Source organism: Planococcus citri, chromosome 3 (assembly GCF_950023065.1).
Source record: "Planococcus citri chromosome 3, ihPlaCitr1.1, whole genome shotgun sequence".
NCBI classification, from domain to species: Eukaryota; Metazoa; Arthropoda; class Insecta; order Hemiptera; family Pseudococcidae; genus Planococcus; species Planococcus citri.
The window spans coordinates 72,316,855-72,337,925 of record NC_088679.1 but is presented as its reverse complement, the minus strand read 5'-3'; the positions used below and the strand labels follow the sequence as shown (position 1 = coordinate 72,337,925).

Here is a 21,071-nt window from a genome sequence, read left to right as displayed (position 1 = left end):
CAAAGCTTCCAGCAAGAGTAGGCATATTTAAAATTTTAATTCAGGCACGAAATTAATCCCATCAAAATTAATCACACCTACGTCTACATTGTCATGCTTTTAAAAATTGCTGAAAAAATTCACTCAAATTTCCACCTTGAAACTATCTCGATTCATCCCTCAAATAAAACGCAAATAGGTACACTCTAAAGACCTCGAATCACACATCCACTTGACAGCTCGTGCTAGTATAATTTCTCAAGCCATTATGCATAAAAATTATATACCCCAGAGTCGAAGATCATGCATGTGCGTAAAAACGCTCGCTCGGCTCCGGCACACGACGACGTCTCCCTGTAACATTTTTCAAAGAATAAAAACGTTTCATCAAAATTATACTACATAAAATAGCGTACAAGCTGCAAGGGAGAGCTACTTAGTACAGCTTGGATGGTTGACAGAAAAAAACAAATGTCTCCAGTAAATCAGAGGGCTGTTTTAAAGGGGATAAAGAATCAAACGGTACAATAGGTGGTCTAGCACACGACAGTTTTTTCTCTCTTTTTTTTTTACACCGAAGGCACTTCATATAATAAAAAGGGAAAAAATCGACCCTCTCTGGTTTGTGTTGCGCACATTTCCTACATTATGGAGTATTTTTCGTTTATGTAACATTAAAAATAACTGTTTTAATGTTTTCTTTCGCGGTTGGATGTAATATGCCGCCATTTTGGTAATAATGTTAGTGTACCTACGATTATTTTTTTTCCTTTATGATGTGTATGAAGTGTGTGTGTGAGCTTGGCATGGCGTGAAGTTCGCTAATAGGTTGAGTTTTTTTTCAAAGAGGAGGTACTTAGAGTAATAATATTCGAGTGTTATTTGAGCTCTGGAATATAAAAAAAAATTGAAGGTGTTCATAACGATGAACCCATGGCCATATTGCCCTTATTGGTAAATCAAATTATCTGAATTCTTCACTCACTACAGTACGTCTTGTCCTAATTTTAAGAGAAAAAAACTGGAACACACTTTCGAAAAAAAACACCACCGAGTATAGCTACCCCATGCCTACAATTTCATTGAAACCTGATTCAATAAAAAAGGAGGAATTGGAAAAGAAAAGAAGCCGCCAACGACGATGTAATACCCGTGACACAGATACTAACAAAACGCGTTTAACCATTGCTAATTTCTTCGCTCCCGAAGAAGTAGCACTTAGCTTCTTCATCAAATTACGACAACCGTACGAAATTAACATTCTTTGGTATGAAATACGAGAAGTACGAGCATTTTTTTTTTCTCCTAACTAAGCGTGCATAAAAAGCCAATCTAAGTGAGATTTTGACTTTTTGACGTAACATTTACGACATCTTCTTTATCGTAATAGTACTTGCAAAGGCTGTGGCAAAATAGCCCTTCAAAATTGACACTTTTGGACGAGAGCAATGGTCCTTTTAAAAAAAATGTAAACAATGGTGTTATAAAGTTACAGATGCGTACGTTGGCCATAGCTATAGGTTATGGGCCCGCCAGCATATTAATCTTCATCGTGTATCCGCGCATCCCTCCCTCGATATATTGCAATCATCGTAAAAAGCCACGATTATCTTAATACGTAAAAGTGAAATAAAAATACCCTCTAGACCCCTATCGCTGTATTTATATAAATGACCAAAGAGACGCTGCTGCGTTGCAGAGGCTTCAACTAAACTAAAAACGCAACTTTCATCATTACAATGCCCATTCGTTGTTTATGACTTATCAACCAGTGAATCTTATTTCCGAATCGTGTCATCTATTTCAACTTCTCCCTTGAGATAACCCACCCATAGCCTTCTCCTTCTAGGCTGAATTCTTCTAGTTTTCCAAAAAATACTATTCACGAAATGATTAACTCGACGCGGAAGTTACACCGTAACATTGTATTACAACTGTGTGGCGTAGGCTAAAAGTAAACAAAGGAATTGATAAAGTGTGTTAAAATATACTATAGGTAGGTATAAAATAAGCTGATGAAATATGATAGCGTTGCAGTATTTTATGTTATGTGGCGGTCAATGTCGATCGGATAGTGTGGTTGAAATAATTGTGTTTTGATAGATACGACGAGAGATTTTTTCTAAGCGAATTTTTCAAGTGTAAAAAATATGTAGGTAAAATAATCGCTGATGAATTTGTTTGGCATGTTAGGTGAGTACCAATACCTACCTACTCATTAATAGTACATATATATACTCATAATTGATGTACTTGTGGCACCATTTTATATACTTTACACACGTTCAGGCACCAAAATTTACGTTGTGGCACCACCAAATGGTGCCACAACGTATTTTATTTAAAATCGTGTGGAATGTCATCAGGGCACTGCCAGGGGTCGTTAGGCAAATTTTTGTAATGGTGCCACAACGACATTTAAAAGTCCCTTTTAACATACAGTACTGGTAAAATTATATAGTCAACAGACGTTGTGGCACCATTTTCAGGTCTCATTGGTTTTCGATGTATTCTTTTGTAAAAATTTGTTGTAAAATTTTTCGATTAGATGGCGCTGTTGCTTATACCCTTAATCATCACTCTATACTCATATAATATAGAGGCACCAGTTGGTTTTTATTAATGAATAAACCATTGCCAGAAAAACGCTCGCGTAAATGACTAAGTTTTCTTCACTTGCTACCTGGTGCCACAACGACGTTCAACTAAATGGTGCCATAACGTTACAAAAGTAGATATTGATATATATGCATTGGGGTGAATCGCAAAAAAAAAAAAAAATGGTCCGAGTATTTTACATTTTGAGTCGAAAGTCACTCAGAAAAATTTTTTAGCTCCGCAGGTGTTTCTGAAAGGGAGATATTGGATTTTTAAAGAAAAGGAATTTTTGAAAAAATCTTGGAACCAATCTGTTTTGGGAATAATGTTCTGCTCCAAAAAATATAATTTTGAGATTCTGTGTAAACTTAGGCTATTGTTATTAAAATCCAAGATCACTTTCAGAGCTCATCTGAGCGATTAAAAAATTGCAAATCCTCAATTTTTGATAAATTTGTAAGAATATTAAAAAATTTCCCTCTCAATTTTTGTATTAATTACCTATGTCAAAACACCAAATACCATTTCTGAAATGAGAGAGGGCCTCTTGGAACACAGGTGTGCTAATTCATTAGCCATTATTGCCAATTAAAAAAAAAAAAATGAAAAAATGATCATTTTTATTATGGTTATTTTTGGACATGATTTTATAGAATGTTTTGGAGCCATGCAGCGCAATATCTTTTTCCTAAACTAAAAAAAATATCCATATTTGGAACTCGCGGCGCCTGTCAATCCAAAATAAGGCACAATACATGTATACAACATGGGTATGCTCATCCACCATCTTGTTCATGAGTTGTTACTTAGGTAAAAAATTTGTCATTTGCATTTTATAGTTTTTATGATTGAATTTCTGGAATAGAATGACAGAAATAGTTAAATAACGGCACTCCCGTTGAATTTAAACCAATTTCACACAATTTTCAACTTAAAAATACTTACATGTTGAAAAAAAGCTAAAATTCAAAAAAAATTAATGGTTTTCTATTGGCATATATGTTGCATACCATTGAAAAGCTCTTTCAGTTCTCTTTCAAAGACGTTCTTATGAAAAAGAAAAACTCACTAAAAAGTTGGAAAAGTCCACGGTTAAATTGTAAGAGTAGGAAGTATATGTGACCGTCCGCGATAAAACTGACCATCCGTCGCAAAATTTTTTCGCGAATTTTTGTTCCCTAAACCATTTAAGGCCCAAAAATAGGCGAAAAAACATTTTCGATTTTTTGCGACGGATGGTCAGTTTTATCGGGGACGGTCACATATGCCTTTAAGCCACTGCCAATATTCGTCAATATAAGTGTACTCATATGTCAACCCTTTACCAATCTGGTAACAATAGGCGTGGTCAAGGTGCTAATTTGGCTGGCTAGCCAAATTAGCTACCTAAACTCATCGCAGTTCTACAATGACAAGAGTCGTGAATTGACAAGTTAATATTCCCTTAAAATACAGGAGAGCTCAGGCCCTCGGTTAAAGGTTTTTTATGATTATTCAAGTTCATTGTTTCGATTAAGTTATTATTTGTGTTAAGTTTATTCGTTGCAATATTTCGTTATTGTGAACTCTTTTTTATGTGTAATAAGGTAAACTGCCCTATTATGAGACCCTGCCTAATATGAGACCTTCGAATTTCTCAGCTGTTTATTAACGAACTTTAGCGCTGATTGCATGTACTAGTAGGTATTTGTCAATAACTAGGCTGCACCTTCAAACTGGAGAGTTTCTGTGCATTGTTTTTTTTTAATCCCTGAAAACGTGTTTTTGACATCGCCAATGTTTTGAAGAGGTGTTTTTGGATGAGTATTACAGCTGAACTAAGCAATGTAATTTCACTTTCTTTGCATAAATATGTAGCATAGATGTTATATTTTATGATTCTGGCATGTTTGGTGATTTATTTTATGATTTTATGGATTTAGAGGGAATCAAAAAAAAAACACCGATTTCCTAATATGAGACCCTAGGAGTTGCCTAATATGAGACCCTGTGTCATAGTACAAATTACATTGAGCCTTTTTGGAACAGGTTGAAAATGGCCATAAAACACTTCAAAACGCAATAAAATCATTTCAAAATATTAAAATTGGATGAAATTTGAATAATGGGCCTGTGAACTATGTATAGCTGAAGATTTAGACTTTATGTGCTCAATGAATACCAAAACTGATAAAAATGGCATATACCTATACCCGATAAAAACAATTTGTATTGTTTATTAACCAAAATATAATGTTTTCCCGTCCTATTTCCATTTTTTTCCTATATTTAAAAAAAAAAACATAGGGTCTCATATTAGGACCACTTTTTTTTTTTGGTCAAAATTTCATTTTTTTTTTGATTGAAAAAAAATCATATAAAATTTTTTTTGTTTTTTAAATCAACACAAGGGGGTTGTACATTGGAGTTTTGAGTACGTTTTAGTGCAATCAGAACTTGAAAATATGCAGTAGGTCCTGAGAAATAGACGATTTAGCTAAGGGGTCTCATAATAGGGCAGTTTACCTCTACAAGTTCGAGTAATAATTGCGTATTTATTCCTTGCACTTATTCATGATAAATAATCGTGGTAAAATCTCTATTCGCGCACCTAGCCGGGGTAAGTATTGTTAATCTAGCAGTGGTTGATAGCATTACGTGTTTAGGGAACACATTATTTAGTACATAACTCTCTATGCAAATCTCAATTGTTGTGTACTGTGTACTTAGTGTGGCTAGCTAGCCTCACACTTATCAGAGAACACTATTCGTTATCTTACGACAAAGTTCTCTGTTTCTACCTTATTTATCAAATGTTGCTGAATTCCTTCGTCAAACCAGGAACAAAATGGTGGATGAGTATACCTATGCTGTGTAGTGCCCTATTCAAAAAGGAAAATTACAATTTTTTAAAAAGCCTCGATGTGAGTATTTGAATATTAAATTGGTAAAATTGTCATTTCATCTCCTCTTTCAGTTTAGGAACTCACCATTTTATTCATCAAAATTGGTATTTTTTTCTATACCGATCGGCAAACCTTCAGTCTCCCCTCCCCCTCCTGAAAACCTCCTAGTTTTACTCCTGTCAGTTGAACTTATTTTTAGCGAAATTGAATAAAGAAGCAAAAACAAATAAAAATCAATTGCACGACTAGCATTCAAGTATCCAAACCTAAGAAAAAAAGAAGGAAGAAGATTCTGATGAGGAGGGGATACAATTTTGACTTGAATCTCAACTCATCAGATCAGATTCAAGTAAGTTTCTTCTGTTTGAAAGGATCAGATTTGAACAGATTTTGATCAACCAGAACTAATCTGATCCATCAGGTCTGATTCAATCAGGTTTCTCTTATTGGATGTGATCAGATGTGAACAAATTTTATAGGATTGAAACTCTGATGTGATGAAATCTGATTGAATCTGTTCAAATCAAATTGTACCCATAGAAATTCCTGAATTTTACCAGATCAATTAGGTTTCTTCAATTGAATGTTCAGGTCTGCAGATCAAATTCAGTCAGATCATATTTCAAGGTTTCTCCTATTGGATATGATCATATAATCTTATTAAAAATCTGATCTGATGGAATTTGAATTGATCAGGTTAAAACAAAATGGATTCAGGAAATTTCATGGATCTGATGTGATCTCTTCAATCAAATCTGATCAGATTTAATCAGAAAAGATCAGATTCAATCATATTTCTTGTAATTGGATGAGATCAGATGGAAATTTCTGGGTCTGTTCAGATCAATCAGGTTTCCTTTCACCAGATGTATAACCAAGTTTCATTTAAAAACTTCGACTTGAGTAATCTGCAGGTCTGATCAGATTTAATCAGACCAGTTTCCATCAGGTGTCTTCTATTAGATGTACTTAATTAAATGTGAACAGCTTTAATTCGATCAAATAAATTCTGATCTGATTATTGATCTAGTAAAATTAATTTGCATCCATGAAATGTTCTCGGATCTTATCTGAATTCTGATCTAATCAGATCAATTGGAAGCAGCTTTCAGCAATTCTGGTCAATTCATTGGTAGGTACTCGTAACTACTCCAGAAATTTTTCGGAAATTTTAGTTTTCACTGAATTTCATCTACCTAATGCAGCTAGAAAGGTGAGATTCGGTGTGTTTTACATTTTTTTAAATACCTATTGCATAATTCAAATGGAAGCGGTTTCGAGACTTGCAGAATATTCTTAAAAATTTCAGTTTTTCAAAAAAGAATGTCCCAACCTCGAACCAATTTTTTGCTCTTTTTAACACGAGATACCTACACACCTAATAATAAATTTCAATTTTATAATTTAATTAGGTGGGATTTCATGAAAACTTTCATTTCCAAAAATTAGTTGGAAGTTCCATGCTCAAGATGGCTCAAAACCACTTACAAACGATTTAGGGGATAAAGAAATCAAAAATAGGGTCCATACGAAATTTTGGCTTGTTATTTTATTTAAAAATCGTTCCGACTTTAAAAAATGGATTCTGGAACCTAGAATTTTGGCTTGAGGGTATTTGAAATTTTCCCCCCATTTCAGATATCTCCTTCGGTTATCTCAAATAAAAGAATGACCAAACTATGATATTTTAGCTAGATTCAATTCTTGAAGTTACAATCAATTTGGAAAATGAGCACATTACATACCTAAATATAAAACGAGTGGAAAAAATGTAAGTAATTATATCAGATTCCATGTGAAAATAGAATTCAGGAAATAAAGTAAGTAAATTTACCTAAAATTTGGGTAGCTTAGTAACTTAGTAAGTAGACTTAGGCTACTATTTTTGAATAATTTCTCAACGCCGACAAATCTGTTTCGTCGATGTTAACGATGTCGATGTCGTGTAATTTTTCAGTATCTGTCAATAAGGTTCGTCATTCAGTTCTCAGCGTGCGTGCCGAAGGATTGGTTCGCGTATTCGGATATAAAAATATCAAATATCAAAAACAAATAAAATCAGGGTTACGTAAAACCTTTATTTAAAATCTCTTACAACCCTGCTCGAGTTTCCAGTCTGACATCACCCTCGTGAAAAGATTTTAGCACCCACTGGTCATCGTAAAAGCCAATTTACACGCGAATCTTTAAAGCGACCGCAAATTGTTTCGCAGGTAGTGCTATAGTTTAGTGTATTGGCCGGTTGGTTTTTTCGGTTTCACTTTTATTCTTCGGCTTTTGTTTATCCCTTACCGAAGCACTTTCGCTTTAATGAGATGCTATTGAAAAGATGAAGACCCCCTGTGAAGGTTTCCAGTTTTTTTTTGTTCGGTTTCCATTTGCTGCCGGCCGTGCCGCATGGACTCAGGGATGTGTGGATTTTGCGCTTTAGTATACTAAGTATAAGGCCTAGTTAAATAAAAAGCCAAATATGTTTTTTCTTCGCTTTTATAATGGCCGATGAGCACGAGCTGTATACTAAGGTACACCTACTTATCAAGGTGCGAGAGTGTGCGAAGCTGATCCAATGATTAAAGAAGCTTCGCAGTACACGATGCGATGAGATGAAAATAGCCTGATGAATGAAAGCGAACGAAAGCATTAAGGAAATTAAATGCCGGTGATTTTTTTTCACAACTTGGTTCTCGATGAGACATTCGATAGGAAAATCTTGACAAAAGCTTTCGTCCGCCACGTCATTAACAAGCGTGATTTTCTACGTTTTCAATTAAATTCGCGCCGAAAGAGGATTTTTTAATGAAAAAGGCGTTCTCGAGTGTCAAGTTATTTAAAGAAAAATGAGATTTGTTTTTCACTCTTCTTAAATTGAGTATTTTGATTTCAACGCGTATAGGTACTGTAAGTTGGTATACGATGTATTTTATTATGTGCCCGAGTCTGCACCATCTACCTAGGTATAGCTAATGGTTTTACAATTTTAAGTGACAACTCGATGTTGTGGTAATTGATTTTTTAAAATTTAATTCGCTAAATGTTCTGTTCATTTTTTAATTAATTTATGCTTTAGAAAATAAACTAAAATAAGAAGCATTCAAATAGTCTTTTTCTTTTTTCATACGAATTAATTAAATTTTGGATCGAAAATACGAATTTTTGAGGGTTAAAATTTTCAATATTATGAAGTTATGTTGGAAAGGTATTAGGAAATTGATGAATATTTTTAGACTAGGGAGAGTAGCGAGTGTTGTAGGTATAAAAGGATTCACATATTGGATTATTGGCATGGGTATTTAGGATGAAAGGAAACCTACCTATCAACATAAAATTAAGCTCTATCAAAAATAATGATAATATGATTCGAATTAACAAGCAAGAAACCAAAAGAGAGGGGAGATTTACACACTATTTACAAAATAGGCAGAGCCTATCTAAACGACAATCATGTTTCGGACTTGTCCTAATTATATAATTCGAATTGTAATTAGCTAAGAATTACGTACATTTCAAACTCAAGGTAGAAAATAGTTGGTACTGTCTTCATAGATCTACACCGAGATCATCTCAATTCATTAATTAGGTCCTATTAAGTCTTTAACTAGACTATCTAATTGAATCTAACCACTAAACCATTACCTTGGATATTTCGTACTCAGATTTTAACGGAGCCATTTACCTTGGCTATCTCTAAACCTAACTATGAAATAAGACCTATATTCTGACCGGAACTGGCATGGGATCAAGTCCCAGCCATGCCGGTGTACTCGAAAATATGACTTACTCCATTACATCCAATACTCGAATCAATCAGAAAAACATGTTCCTTTGAGCAAATTAACTTTCACGACGCGAATATTAGATCATTGAAAATCGTTTAATTATTCATTCGAATTAGAAACAATTTACATTGCAATTTGAATAATAAAAGATAAAAAAGCGGTCGAACATATATCACACGTTCTTACTATTACATCGAATAAAAACATACTGCCGCTAGGTAGGTAAGTACCTAGCGTCATAAACTTTTCCATTTCCCACTCTAGATTTATTCTCTGACGTAAGCTCTTCGAATTCATGTAATAAGTACAGTCTATCCCATGATAGCAAGGGGTACTTATACTACAGTTATTGGAGAATATGTAATGGTTCCAAAGTGGCAAAATCCGACTTGAAAAAAATATAGTTTCTAGATTGGTATACCTACTTTGCCTCATAATTTCAACCCCTTAAAAAAAAAATCACACAGAATCTAATTGTCTTGCACATTGCAATCTATTGAAACTGGATAGGTATATTTTTTAAGCCTTTATAAATTAATCAATTTGTACCCATATCGAAATGATTAGGTCCAATTTTTCTCCAGAAGGGTATAATACCATGTAGAAAGGTAAATGACTTATTCATAAGCTCTTTGAACCCTTGGTACCTGTATGTTTTTTTTCCTTTTTTTTTTTTATTCAATAAGTAGTAACTAAACGTGTAATTGATGGGTACTGAGGTTTATTGTACTCGTAAATTCATATTAGTACCTACTTTGATCCCTATATAATTTTACAATTCATTTTTTATTGTAACTTACCCAAAAAAACCCTCTAATATACCTAACAATTGATTCACCTGTGCACCATATCGATAAGTACCTGAAAAAACTCACCCGGTCGATTATTTTTGTTGCAAAAAACATACCGTAAACTGGTTTTAGTATAGGTATTGAATAGAGTTGAAAAGTGATCCATGTAGGTACCTTTTCCTAGTAAAATTCCCTTACTCTCATCATCAAAAAAATGAGGAAATATAAAAGAGAGAAAAAAAAGGAACACCATATCGAACGCGTGTCAGCGCACACGAAAACTAGCAGCGTGCGCGATCTCCCTATATATGTATTTGTTCAAAAACTCTACCAAAAAAAAATATTACAATAATAAATATTAGGGGTTGCAAGAGGGAAGAAATCAAATAAAACGTTTCCTAATGTCTAAGCTATAATCATCGCCGTGGTAATCCTATACATAAATTGTATGAAATCACGTCTTTCATATTTTTTAATGGTGTAATACAGCTATCAAAATGTACGATCAAAAAGGTTGTGAAGTGACGTAGCCAGAGCCGTCTGAGAGCCAATGCAGGCCCTGGGCTAATATGATTTTTGGCCCCATTCATAAGGACGAAACTATACTTATATAGGGGGAGGTTTTTTGGGAGGTGGAGGAGGGAGGAGGGTTCGATTAAAAATTTGCAGACTGGTACAGGAGAAAAATACCTATTTTTCTGATCGATATCATATTCATATAATGACTTATAAAAATTTTCATTTTCTGTTTCGGATTTTTGTGGGCCCAAAATGTGGATTTTTAAATATTGAAACAAGAAACAGATTCGCTGGAGCGATGCAAGGGCAACAGTTTTTGAAAATTTGATTTCGAGAGGTCTAAAAAATGATATTTTTTTCAGGATTTTGAAAAAAAAAGAGGATAGGCTTGAGCGAAGAGAGGGAAAACCATTTGAAAAGTTGTATTTTGAGAGAAATAAAAACAATTTCTATATAAAGAGTTCATTTTTTGGATATTGAAATTTTAGAATTTGAAAGATTTTTTCAGGGTGTCAATTTTGAGAAAGAAAAGTAAACAGGCCTAAGTGAGGGCGAAAGCGGTTGAAAATTTGTATTTCGAATGGCATTAAAACGATGCTTTTCATGCGAAAAGTTCATTTTTTCACTTTAAGACTTTAAAAACGTTGAATGATATATTTTTTTAGAAATTTAAATTTTGAAAAAGAAAGAAAACAAGTCCGAGCGAAAGCAAGGTCAAAAGTTTTCGAAAATTTGTATTTTGTGAAGTAAAAAATAGGGGTTTCTTTCATCACAGGCCCTTTTTTTGCCCAATTCTCCAGAAAACGCGAGTTCGAGGCAAACGGTCCTCTTTGCCCCCCCTCTCAACGGCCCTGGACACAGCTATTTTTTAAATCATCATTCAACAGCTGAAAACTTGTAAGTAGTTGTTGATATTTTGAAGTTTATTCACTGAAAAATTTTGAAAATTATCCTTGAAACTTTTTAAAAAAATGTTTCAACTTTGACAAAAAAATCCAAACAGCAAAAAGTGCTGTAGAGATTGATTATATCGATCTTTATCGGGAGGACAAAAAGATCATTTATTTGGCAAAATGTAAAGTAGGTACTTACGTTGGCCGCAGGAGGTCGGAACCCAAAATCATTTTTCATTTTATTAAGCCAAATTTTTGTATTTTGGAGGAGCATAATATGGACCCAAATGGATGTAAATGGTCCAAAATCATACCATTGGCCAGTACTCAGACTCACAATGTGATCAACATATCCAAATTTCTGCTTTCTAGGGCATCCCCACCCCATTTAAGTCATTTAACGTGGAAAAAACTTTATTCAACGTCTATTTTTGACTCCCTTCCCCACACCCCTAAAATTGACCTAGGGAGCCCAAATTTTCAGCACATAATGAAGAGTGCCACTTGAGTGCTTTTTGCAGGTTTCGACCTTCCAACCTTATTTAACCCCTATCCAAGGTCAAAAGAGTGGATTTTTGGGCTATTAGTATATTATGTGTTTTTCGATTTTTAGGAGAGCCTAAAAGCCCCTCCAAATTGACCTAGAGGGCCCACATTTTTACAGTGCAATAGGAGGATGTATCAAAAGTGTTTTTTACATGTTTCAATCCCGTTTGACCCCTCTCCCAGGTCAAAAAGATGGATTTTTGAGCTATTTTACATGTTTTTTTTAATGAAAAATAAATGAAAAGTCTTATTTTTTCATATTCTGACGAATTCCATCACAACTCATCGAAAATCGTCAAATTCGTCTGAAATGACTCGCACAACTCGTAGCAATTGAGTTATCTAGCTACCTATAACTTATCTACTCAGTCTGAAGCAACCATGTGAGTACCATAGAGTCAAACCCAGAATTCTCCAAATTTTTCAAAAATGAGGTTATGATCATTTTGGGTACAGTTAGTAGGTATGCATCGATTGCCAGTCTCCATTTTTACCTACGTATCTGACACAATAATGCAGTCAGCGAGGTCCAAAGTACCGGGTCCGAGTCCAACTCCGAAAAATGTCCAAAATTTTCAAAAATGAGATTATGGTCGTTTTAGGTATAGGTACAGTTAGTAGGTACCTACGCATCAATTGCCTATCTACATTTTACACCATCCGATACCATGATGGATAGGGGGTCCAAAGTACCGGGTTGGAGTCAAACTTTGAAAAAATTACTTCAAAAATGATCATTTTTTTCATTCCAGTCGACTGTAAACAACCTTGAGGTACTTTCAACAGACTTGAATCTAGAATTACCCCTCATTTTATCATGTTTTTTCGACATTTTTAAACATTTTTTACGGACTTGGAGTCAAAACCAGAATTCTCCAAAATGGTATCGTGAATTACTGCTATGGAAAGACTTGAAAAAGAATATTTTTTTTGTCAATTCGATTGTTACCTGAAGCACTTGTAATGCAAAGGGGAGACCAACACTTGTTGACCTACCCTAGGCACCAAATTCTCCTCCATAAAATCCCTTTTCCCAAGATGGGTTGGGGAATTCAGTCTACTAGACTGGCACGTGTGAATAACGAAGCCTGCTTAGGTGATTGGGCCCTTGGCAACCACCTAGGGGGTATGGATCATGGTGGACAAAGATATTACATTTTGTTTAGATTTAGTCTTAGATTTAAGATTTGTAAATAAATATGTTCATTAGAGAAAACCCCCAGCATCATGTGTGTCTGGGGAACCAAAAAAATGAATTTAAAAAGAACTCCAAAATTTGACTCGGAATTTTTTTTCTTTAAGCATGGCTGTAGATAACTTATTACCCATCAAAATGGACTGGGATTTCATGCTGGAACCAAAAATTGTGTCTGTTTTTGTGTTTCACCACCTGTTCCTCCTTTAGCCCCCTGAAAACCTGTTTTCTCGATTTTTTTTTGAACTAGCCGTATAATTAATATCAAAATAAAAATCGAAAAAATTGCAAAATTTTTTGGCTATTTTTCTCATTTTTAAAAATTGACACCATTGCTTTTCAGAATATTTTCCTAGTTTCAGGAATGATATCTTTTTACATTTCGGCACAATGATGGCAAAATAATGGCAAAATATTCGCGAAGAAAAAATTTTCAAAACACGAATTTATCCAAAAATATAAGTTAGGTATAGGTACACCTAATTTTTTTTCAACTGCTCAGTGGAGCCCTCGCTGTCTTGGATTTTGACAGCAGATACATAAATTGACGCAGAATCTCAAAAAATCCTTTCATTTAGGACTGGGCTATTTTTCCCAAAAACAGATTGGGTAGGGATAGGAGCGAAAAACCCACGATTTTTTCACAAATTCCCCTTCTTTGAGACCTCAAATCTTCCCTCCAGGAGCACTTCGAGAACTAAAATATTTTATGGGTATAGCTTTCAACTTAAAATAAAGGCCTTTGCTGAATTTTATCAAAATCCGCCGATTTTTTTTTACCATCTAGGTAGGTATTTATTTTTTAAAGATTTTCAAAGAAATTGTGAAACTCCTGGCAATAAAATTTTTAGATCGCTATGTTGTTAATTTTTTTTAGGTGTATAGAATCAACCTTGATGAACTGTCTACAAACATTATCTCGATAGGTGCAATAATAATTTGCCGCAGCATTCTATTTTATCATCTTATCAACTTGGATGATTCAAATGATGGGATAATACTTTATCAAATTCTGCGGTAGTCTTGAAAAAAAAGTGAAGCATTCAGTGATTACCTTGTTTGTTTGTGTTACAGTTGAATTTTGTGTTGGGTAGTTTGAGATCGATTTTACACATTAAAAAAAATTGATTCAAAATTCCACCTAATAAAATATAGGTAACCTTATTCGTGATAAAACTAAACAGAACCAGTGACACTATAGTTGCATCAAAAAGGTAAGTGAAAAATTTATTTGAAAAAAAAAAAAAATGAATTCCAATTTTGAACATTTATTTATGCTAGGTAGGTAAACTTACCCAGTTCCTAGTTAGAATCATTTCGGATACCTACTCTATATGCCTCATAATACGTCGTCGTTGTCTTAAAACGCAACAAAAACAACAGATGATTTGAAAAAGTCATTTATCAAATACGATGGGTGCTCTATTTAACGCATAAATCACTAATAGAGAGGAAATGCCAAACCGGGCTTGTATTATTTTAGGTAGTCAACATCGAATAAGTATCTCTTTCAAACGGCGTATTTTTTCGCACACTTTTCAAAAATTTCATCAACACTCGATTTATAACGAAACCCATATAATTGCACGAAAAAAATATCTCTCTCCACAATGATATAATCACGTGTCATTTTCTAAACATCACATCACGTTATAGTGAGAAAAATTCATATAATACGTACTTCAGCGTCTACGTCTTACGATGTAGCTGAATATTGGATGTTTTGTCATCATTTTATTGTAAGGTTTTTTCTTCGTAATAGATTTTAGAAATTGAAAATCTTTAAATTGAGAAAATGCCACTAACACGCTTGCGACGATTGTTTTATAAACCCGAAAAAGAACCGGAGATTTTATTTCATCGAAATACGAAATGGAATTTTTCTCACACATATAGAAACATCTACAGCCTGTTTTTGAAGTTTGTATAAAAGTGAAATTTAGTTCAAGCTGAGAATAAAGTGTTGATTCAAGATGATGAAGAAAAAAAAAGCTGACGAATTGCTTTCTAATGTGTTATTTTGTGTTTGAAGATGAACATATGTTCTTATATGTGAGATGCGTACATAACTTTTGTTTTATTTATGTAGGTATTTGTGGCAGTATGGAAAACCAGTGTTTACTCGATGGTAAATCTAAATCATGGAGATATAAAATTACTGTGGAGCCTACCCTTTTATTGTATACAGTTGGAGCCACAATTTCTCAAAATTTGCAATTGAATTTACTTCTGGATAAATCTTGTCGAGTGTACAATGTCGAAGGTAGGTACCTACTTGAGTGAATTATGCTCAAATTTGTGATAAAGTAAACTCATTGGACTGCTACATGAAGAACGAAGGTGCTTCTTAGTTTATGGATCTGCGCAGTGCTTTATTTGTTTAATCTTATTCATATTTCCGGGTTTAGAATACGTAAATTGTATCCTAGACCTATTATAAGCAAAGCATAACAAAAATGAACGTTTTACGATAACACATCAAGTTCAAAGTAGCAAGCATTATAACTTTGAACTTTCTCATTCTTTTAATTCATACTCGTACCTAGGTACTCACTTAATTAACTAGGTATCTACCTTTATATATATGTAATTTGATCTTGAATATTTTATTTACACATTTTACTTACGGTATCTCTGATACAGCCAGCTGCCAGCTTCATTAATAACCTTGGCATAATTCAAAAATTATTATAATCTTATCAGTGCATTAACATTACGTATTTGTACATAAATGTATTTCGATTACAGGTGGTTTTTGCGAAACAGAAATGAACTCGGAAGTAACAGTTTCCCAAATCAACACATGGAAATTATTCTTCAGCACTATTTTCGTAGTATTTTTCACCAGTCTGACCGGACCAATTATCGATAAAAATCCTAAAACCATACCCTTCATTTTGATGATACCCATTCTGGGTCAATTGTTCAACGATATAGGAAATTATTTCAGCGTATACTTTTGGAGCTGGCATATTTGGGTGAATTGTGTTTTAGATGCTGTGCTGGTGGGATTCACTGGATCGACCTTTGGATTTACGTTGGTTTGCCTTTCGTACTTGTCGTATACGTCGAGTACACAAGAACGAACTGTGAGGATAGGATTTTTATACTTTTGTCTGGCTTTTGCGCTCAGTTTAGGGTATTTTTGCTCGGGATACGTTGTGCAATGGTTGGGGTATTATTATGGATTTGGGCTGTGTTGGTTTTTGTACGTTTCTGCGATTTTGATAGGTTAGTGTATAAAATTAATAATTTTTTAAAAATCCAACTTTAGGGTCATTCCATGTCAACTCAACCAAAAAAAGGTGATTTTGAAAGTCATGTCTTTCGATTTCACTCAATTTTTTTTACAATATAAATACCCACTCAGTAAGTAAGACCCCCGCATTTAGTTTGGTCCCATCCCCTGAGGGGGATGGGTAGGGGGGCTTCCATTATTTTCACATGGTCTCAAGGTACTCAACTTCAGCAGCCCATTCCTCCAAATTTATGATAATTTGATCGAAACTGATTTCACAGTTCGAAAGGGAATTGCATTTACTTAGAACTTTTTAAGCACTTTGAAATTTTCAAAAGTTGAAAGTTGAACTTTCAAATTGAATGTTCAAATTTCAAAATGTCGCTGTGGGTGGGAGCTACCATTTAAAATTTTGAAAAATTTCCATAGTTGTACCATTTGATGCTTTTTCAAAATATTTAAGTTTCGAGATGGGATCTCTCAATGGAGGGAGAGCACCCCCACCCCAATTTTAGGCGAAGCATCGAATTCTATGTTTTTGGTGACACTGAGGCTGAACACGAATATGACGTCAGATTTTTGACAGGACCCCATCCACGGCCCTCAGTACCTCCCTAAGGGGGGGGGTGAAAGTTCAAAAAAGATTTTTGTTCGTGTGACACATCGAATAGTATGTTTTTGGTGACGCTGAACCCGAATATGACGTCAGATTTTTGATTAGACCCCATCCACGGCCCCAACAATTTTTTTGCACTTTTACCTATTGGGGGAGGTTCTGGGGGCCATGGGTGTGGTCGATTTGAAAATCTATGGCAATATTCGTGTTCAGCGATATCGAAAACATACTATTTCATGTGTCACACGAATGTAACCATTTTTTGGGGGGTCACCCCCTTTGGGGAGGTGCTGGGGACCGTGGGCGGGTCCAAATCAAAAATCTGACGTGATATTTGTGTTCACCGTCACCAAAAACATACTATTCCATGTGTCGCACGAACAATAATCTTTTTTGAACTTTTACCCTCTTTGGGGAGGTGCTGGGGGCCTTGGATGGGGTCCTATCCAAAATCTGACGTCATATTCGTGTTCAGCGTCACAAAAAACATAGAATTCGATATGTCACATGCCCCAGATTGTTTTTCAATAGTTTCGCCCAAAAGTGGGGTGGGGGTGCTCTCCCTCCATTGAGAGATCCCATCTCGAAACTTGAATACTTCGAAAATGCATCAAATGGTACAATTATGGAAATTTTTCAAAATTTTAAATGGTAGCTCCCACTCACAGCGACATTTTGAAATTTGAACTTTCAATTTGAAAGTTCAACTTTCGAATTTTGAAGATTTCAAAATGCTTAAAAACTTTTAAATGCAATGCCCTTTCGAATTATGAAATCAGTTTTGATCAAAGTATCATAGATTTAGAGGAATGGGCTGCTGAAGTTGAGTACCTCGAGACAATGTGAAAATAATGGAAGCCCCCCACCCACCCCCCTGAGGGGGCTGGGACCAAACTAATTGCGGAGTTCTTACTTACTCGGTGAGAATATATGTAAAAAAAAATTTAGCGAAATTGAAAGACATAACTCAAAAACGTTGGTTGAGTTGACATGGAATGACCCTTTAATAAGAAAGTAAAATACGAGTAGTTCAAAAAAAAAAAAAAAAAAAAAAAAAAAAACATTGGCAACAGAAATGTAGAATTATTCAATGACAAATCAGACCAACTTTGGGTACAAGTGCTCCAAATTTTCTCCAACTTTTTTTTTGTAGGTTTCTTACTTAATTAGAAAATATGGAACATTTCTATCGTTGCTTTCATAGTGCCCAACTTTGAGGTCCAAATTCTTGGTATCTAGTGGTGCAACTTTTTTTTTTTTTTTTTTTTTTTTCATTTGAACATGAAAGTTTACTTTTTGAAAGCTTGCCATATTTCGGAGCAATAATTTGAAAATTAATTTTTTTTTAAATCCAGGAAACATACATTTTTATAATCATTTTTAACAAATTTTTTGAATGACCTAGTTACTCAATATAAGTTTAATATCAATTTTCAAATTTCAAACTTTTTATTCAATACCTACAATAGGTTTAAATGTGTTGAATTTCGCAGGAATGAGAACCATAGAAGATGTAGACATTTCACCAGAAAAGCAAACAGAAGATGTTACAATTTTTCAGACAATACAGCAAAATTTTACAGTTTTAACCAAAGAACGAGAAAATAGCAAGCAAACGGTTATTATTTTATGCTTGTTTGTTTTCCCTTTAGTATTGGGGTATCCAGTAGGTAAGTTTTGAAAAAATTTTCAGCTTTTCAATTTGAAATAAAATAAGTACGTAAATTTTGACAGCTTCCAGATGAGTAGATGAAGAAACATTTTTAATGAAGAACTTTTTTTTAAAGGGGAACTATCCGTATTATATTTATTTCTACGCCGTCGATTTGCTTGGGATGCTACGGAATATGGAGTGTACATGTCATTCAAAATGATCGTCAAATCTTGCGGTAAATTCTACTCAATTTATTGTAGGTATTTATCTACATACCTATATATTAACTTTAAATTTTAAAATTTTTTAAAATATTTTTTTAGGAGCTTTATTGTGTACAGAAATCCTGAAACGGAGACTTCGATTGCATGATGCTACTATCGGTGCTATCGGATGTGCTTTACAACTGACGATGTCTATTTTTTGGTTAATGATTTATTACTCGTGGCAGGTTTACGCAGGTAAATCCAATATTTATCATAATCAGTCATTTTTATTCTTCACGTTCCTGCCCATTTTATAATCAATCGACCTTTTTTGTAATTAATAGAATATTTTTTTTATTCAATTCTATGTAAATTGAAGTCACAATAATGGGAGCATTTGAAATAGGTATCGTGGCTGTTCTAACTTCGCTAGCTTCAAAATGTGTCAAACCTCATGAGTATGGTAATATACCTAGTTTATTTTAAACCGAATTTCGCACGGTCCTACTACTCGTATAAGTGTGGATAGGTAAATGAAATTTTCAACCATTTAAAATTTATTTTTATTCTAGGTCGACTGTCTTCCTTATTTGGATTTACTCATATCATTACTCCGGTGGTTTATCCTTTGTACAATATGGTGTATGAAAGTTCAATTTACACATTCCCCAGTTCATTCTTTTTGATCACTATTTCATTGACAGCACCGTGTGTTCTAATTTTTTGGTAAGTTTATGTAATTCTTCTTTATAATTAAATAATACCCACCACATTTTACCGAACAGAAGTACCGATGTATTTGCCTAATCCATAGTTGAAGGCGAAATAGTATATTTCATAATATTTTTATTTTATGTGTAAAACTTTTTTTTTTTTTTTTTTTACAGCATTTTGCGTTATTTTGGCGAGAAAATGCGTGAAAAAGAATTGCTACCAGAATGAGATCATGTTTTATATTTTTATAATTTTTTTAAATCATGAGATTTTGTATTGTAGGTATTTAGGTAAGTACATAAAAATGTGAAATACCATTAAATTCATCGTTTGATATTTTTCTTATACTAGCATACTTACTTAGCTTAGATATTGAAATAGCATAACTTTTCTGAAGAATTTGTTGATGAATTATTGATACTTCATGGTTAAAAATTTCAATACTGATGATTCCACAATTTTAACTGAAATTCAAAACATTCTGATGTTCATCGAAGAAACCAACCTGTGAAATCAAACCTAAACTAACCCTTCGAAACTGGGCTTAAATATCCTAGCAATCATACCTAAGTACATGCCATGCAGTATAAAAAAAATAAATGAAATAAAAAAAAGTTGAAGTTTGATTTTGAACTTACTGAAATTTTTTATCAAAATCAAAATTTAAAAACTGATTCCCTTCAATTGCATAAACACAAATTGTAAACATTTTTCGAACTACATACTTTAGTTAAAAATTCAAAAAAACTGCTAGATTTTTGGTGAATTTTCAAAAATTAAATTTGAACAAGACATGAGAAAAATAAATAATAATGTCACTAAATTAACCTAGAAAGCTGAAACTAATAATTTGTATGTGCCTCATTTTGGACCACTCGAGTCAGGTTTGAATCGTTTTGAGCAACTCTTTTGAGTCTTCAGCAGAATTACAATAGCTAAAATTTCCAAAAAAAAATGTACTAATAAAGCTGGAAGGCTAAAATTTTGTACATATACAATTTTCAAAAATCTGATGTAGGATCTAGAACTGCTCAAAACGGTTAGAAATGTTCTCCAATCAAGGAGAGGGGGGGTGAAGGTTCGAAAATAGAGTTCATATCAAATTTCCGTTTGCTAGGTCAATTTGATAAAATTTTGATTTTTTGAACTATTTTTGACCAAAATTTGATTTTTACAAAATCGTCAAAAATCAAAAAATGCAATTTTACATCTGAAGTTTTGGCTATGCTTAAGTAAACTTACCAAGACTGACTCTTGGACAACCTTGAGAGGCCAGACGGAAGGGTCAATGACCTCAAGAGGTCGCACAGGAATACGTACAGACAACCTTGAGAGGCAAAACAGACCGGTCAGTGACCGTAGGAAGCCAGACAAGCAGATAGACGACCTCAGGCACTCAGACAACCTTGAAAGGTCATATAGTAGGGTCAATGACCTCTGGAGGCCAAACAGAAACCTAGA

At 34.0% G+C, this 21,071-nt stretch overlaps 1 protein-coding gene and 1 long non-coding RNA gene across 2 annotated transcripts in view; one reads left to right on the top strand and one right to left on the bottom strand.

Moving 5' to 3' along the window:
- LOC135838979 (uncharacterized) overlaps nucleotides 1–9,597 on the bottom strand; it is a 219,949-nt gene extending 210,352 nt beyond the window's left edge. The window contains exon 1 of the long non-coding RNA XR_010557503.1: nucleotides 9,241–9,597. This is a non-coding gene — a long non-coding RNA (uncharacterized LOC135838979). The remainder of the gene's footprint in view (nucleotides 1–9,240) is intronic.
- Nucleotides 9,598–14,190: 4,593 nt separating this feature from the next.
- LOC135838971 (uncharacterized) lies at nucleotides 14,191–19,932 on the top strand. Its single transcript, XM_065354810.1, has 9 exons — nucleotides 14,191–14,396; nucleotides 15,272–15,445; nucleotides 15,931–16,413; nucleotides 18,530–18,706; nucleotides 18,824–18,925; nucleotides 19,014–19,151; nucleotides 19,276–19,359; nucleotides 19,469–19,622; nucleotides 19,784–19,932. The coding sequence occupies exons 2-9, from the start codon at nucleotides 15,286–15,288 to the stop codon at nucleotides 19,836–19,838; spliced, it is 1,353 nt and encodes a 450-aa protein (XP_065210882.1). The 5' UTR covers nucleotides 14,191–14,396; nucleotides 15,272–15,285; the 3' UTR covers nucleotides 19,839–19,932.
- The last annotated feature ends 1,139 nt before the right edge of the window (nucleotides 19,933–21,071 follow it).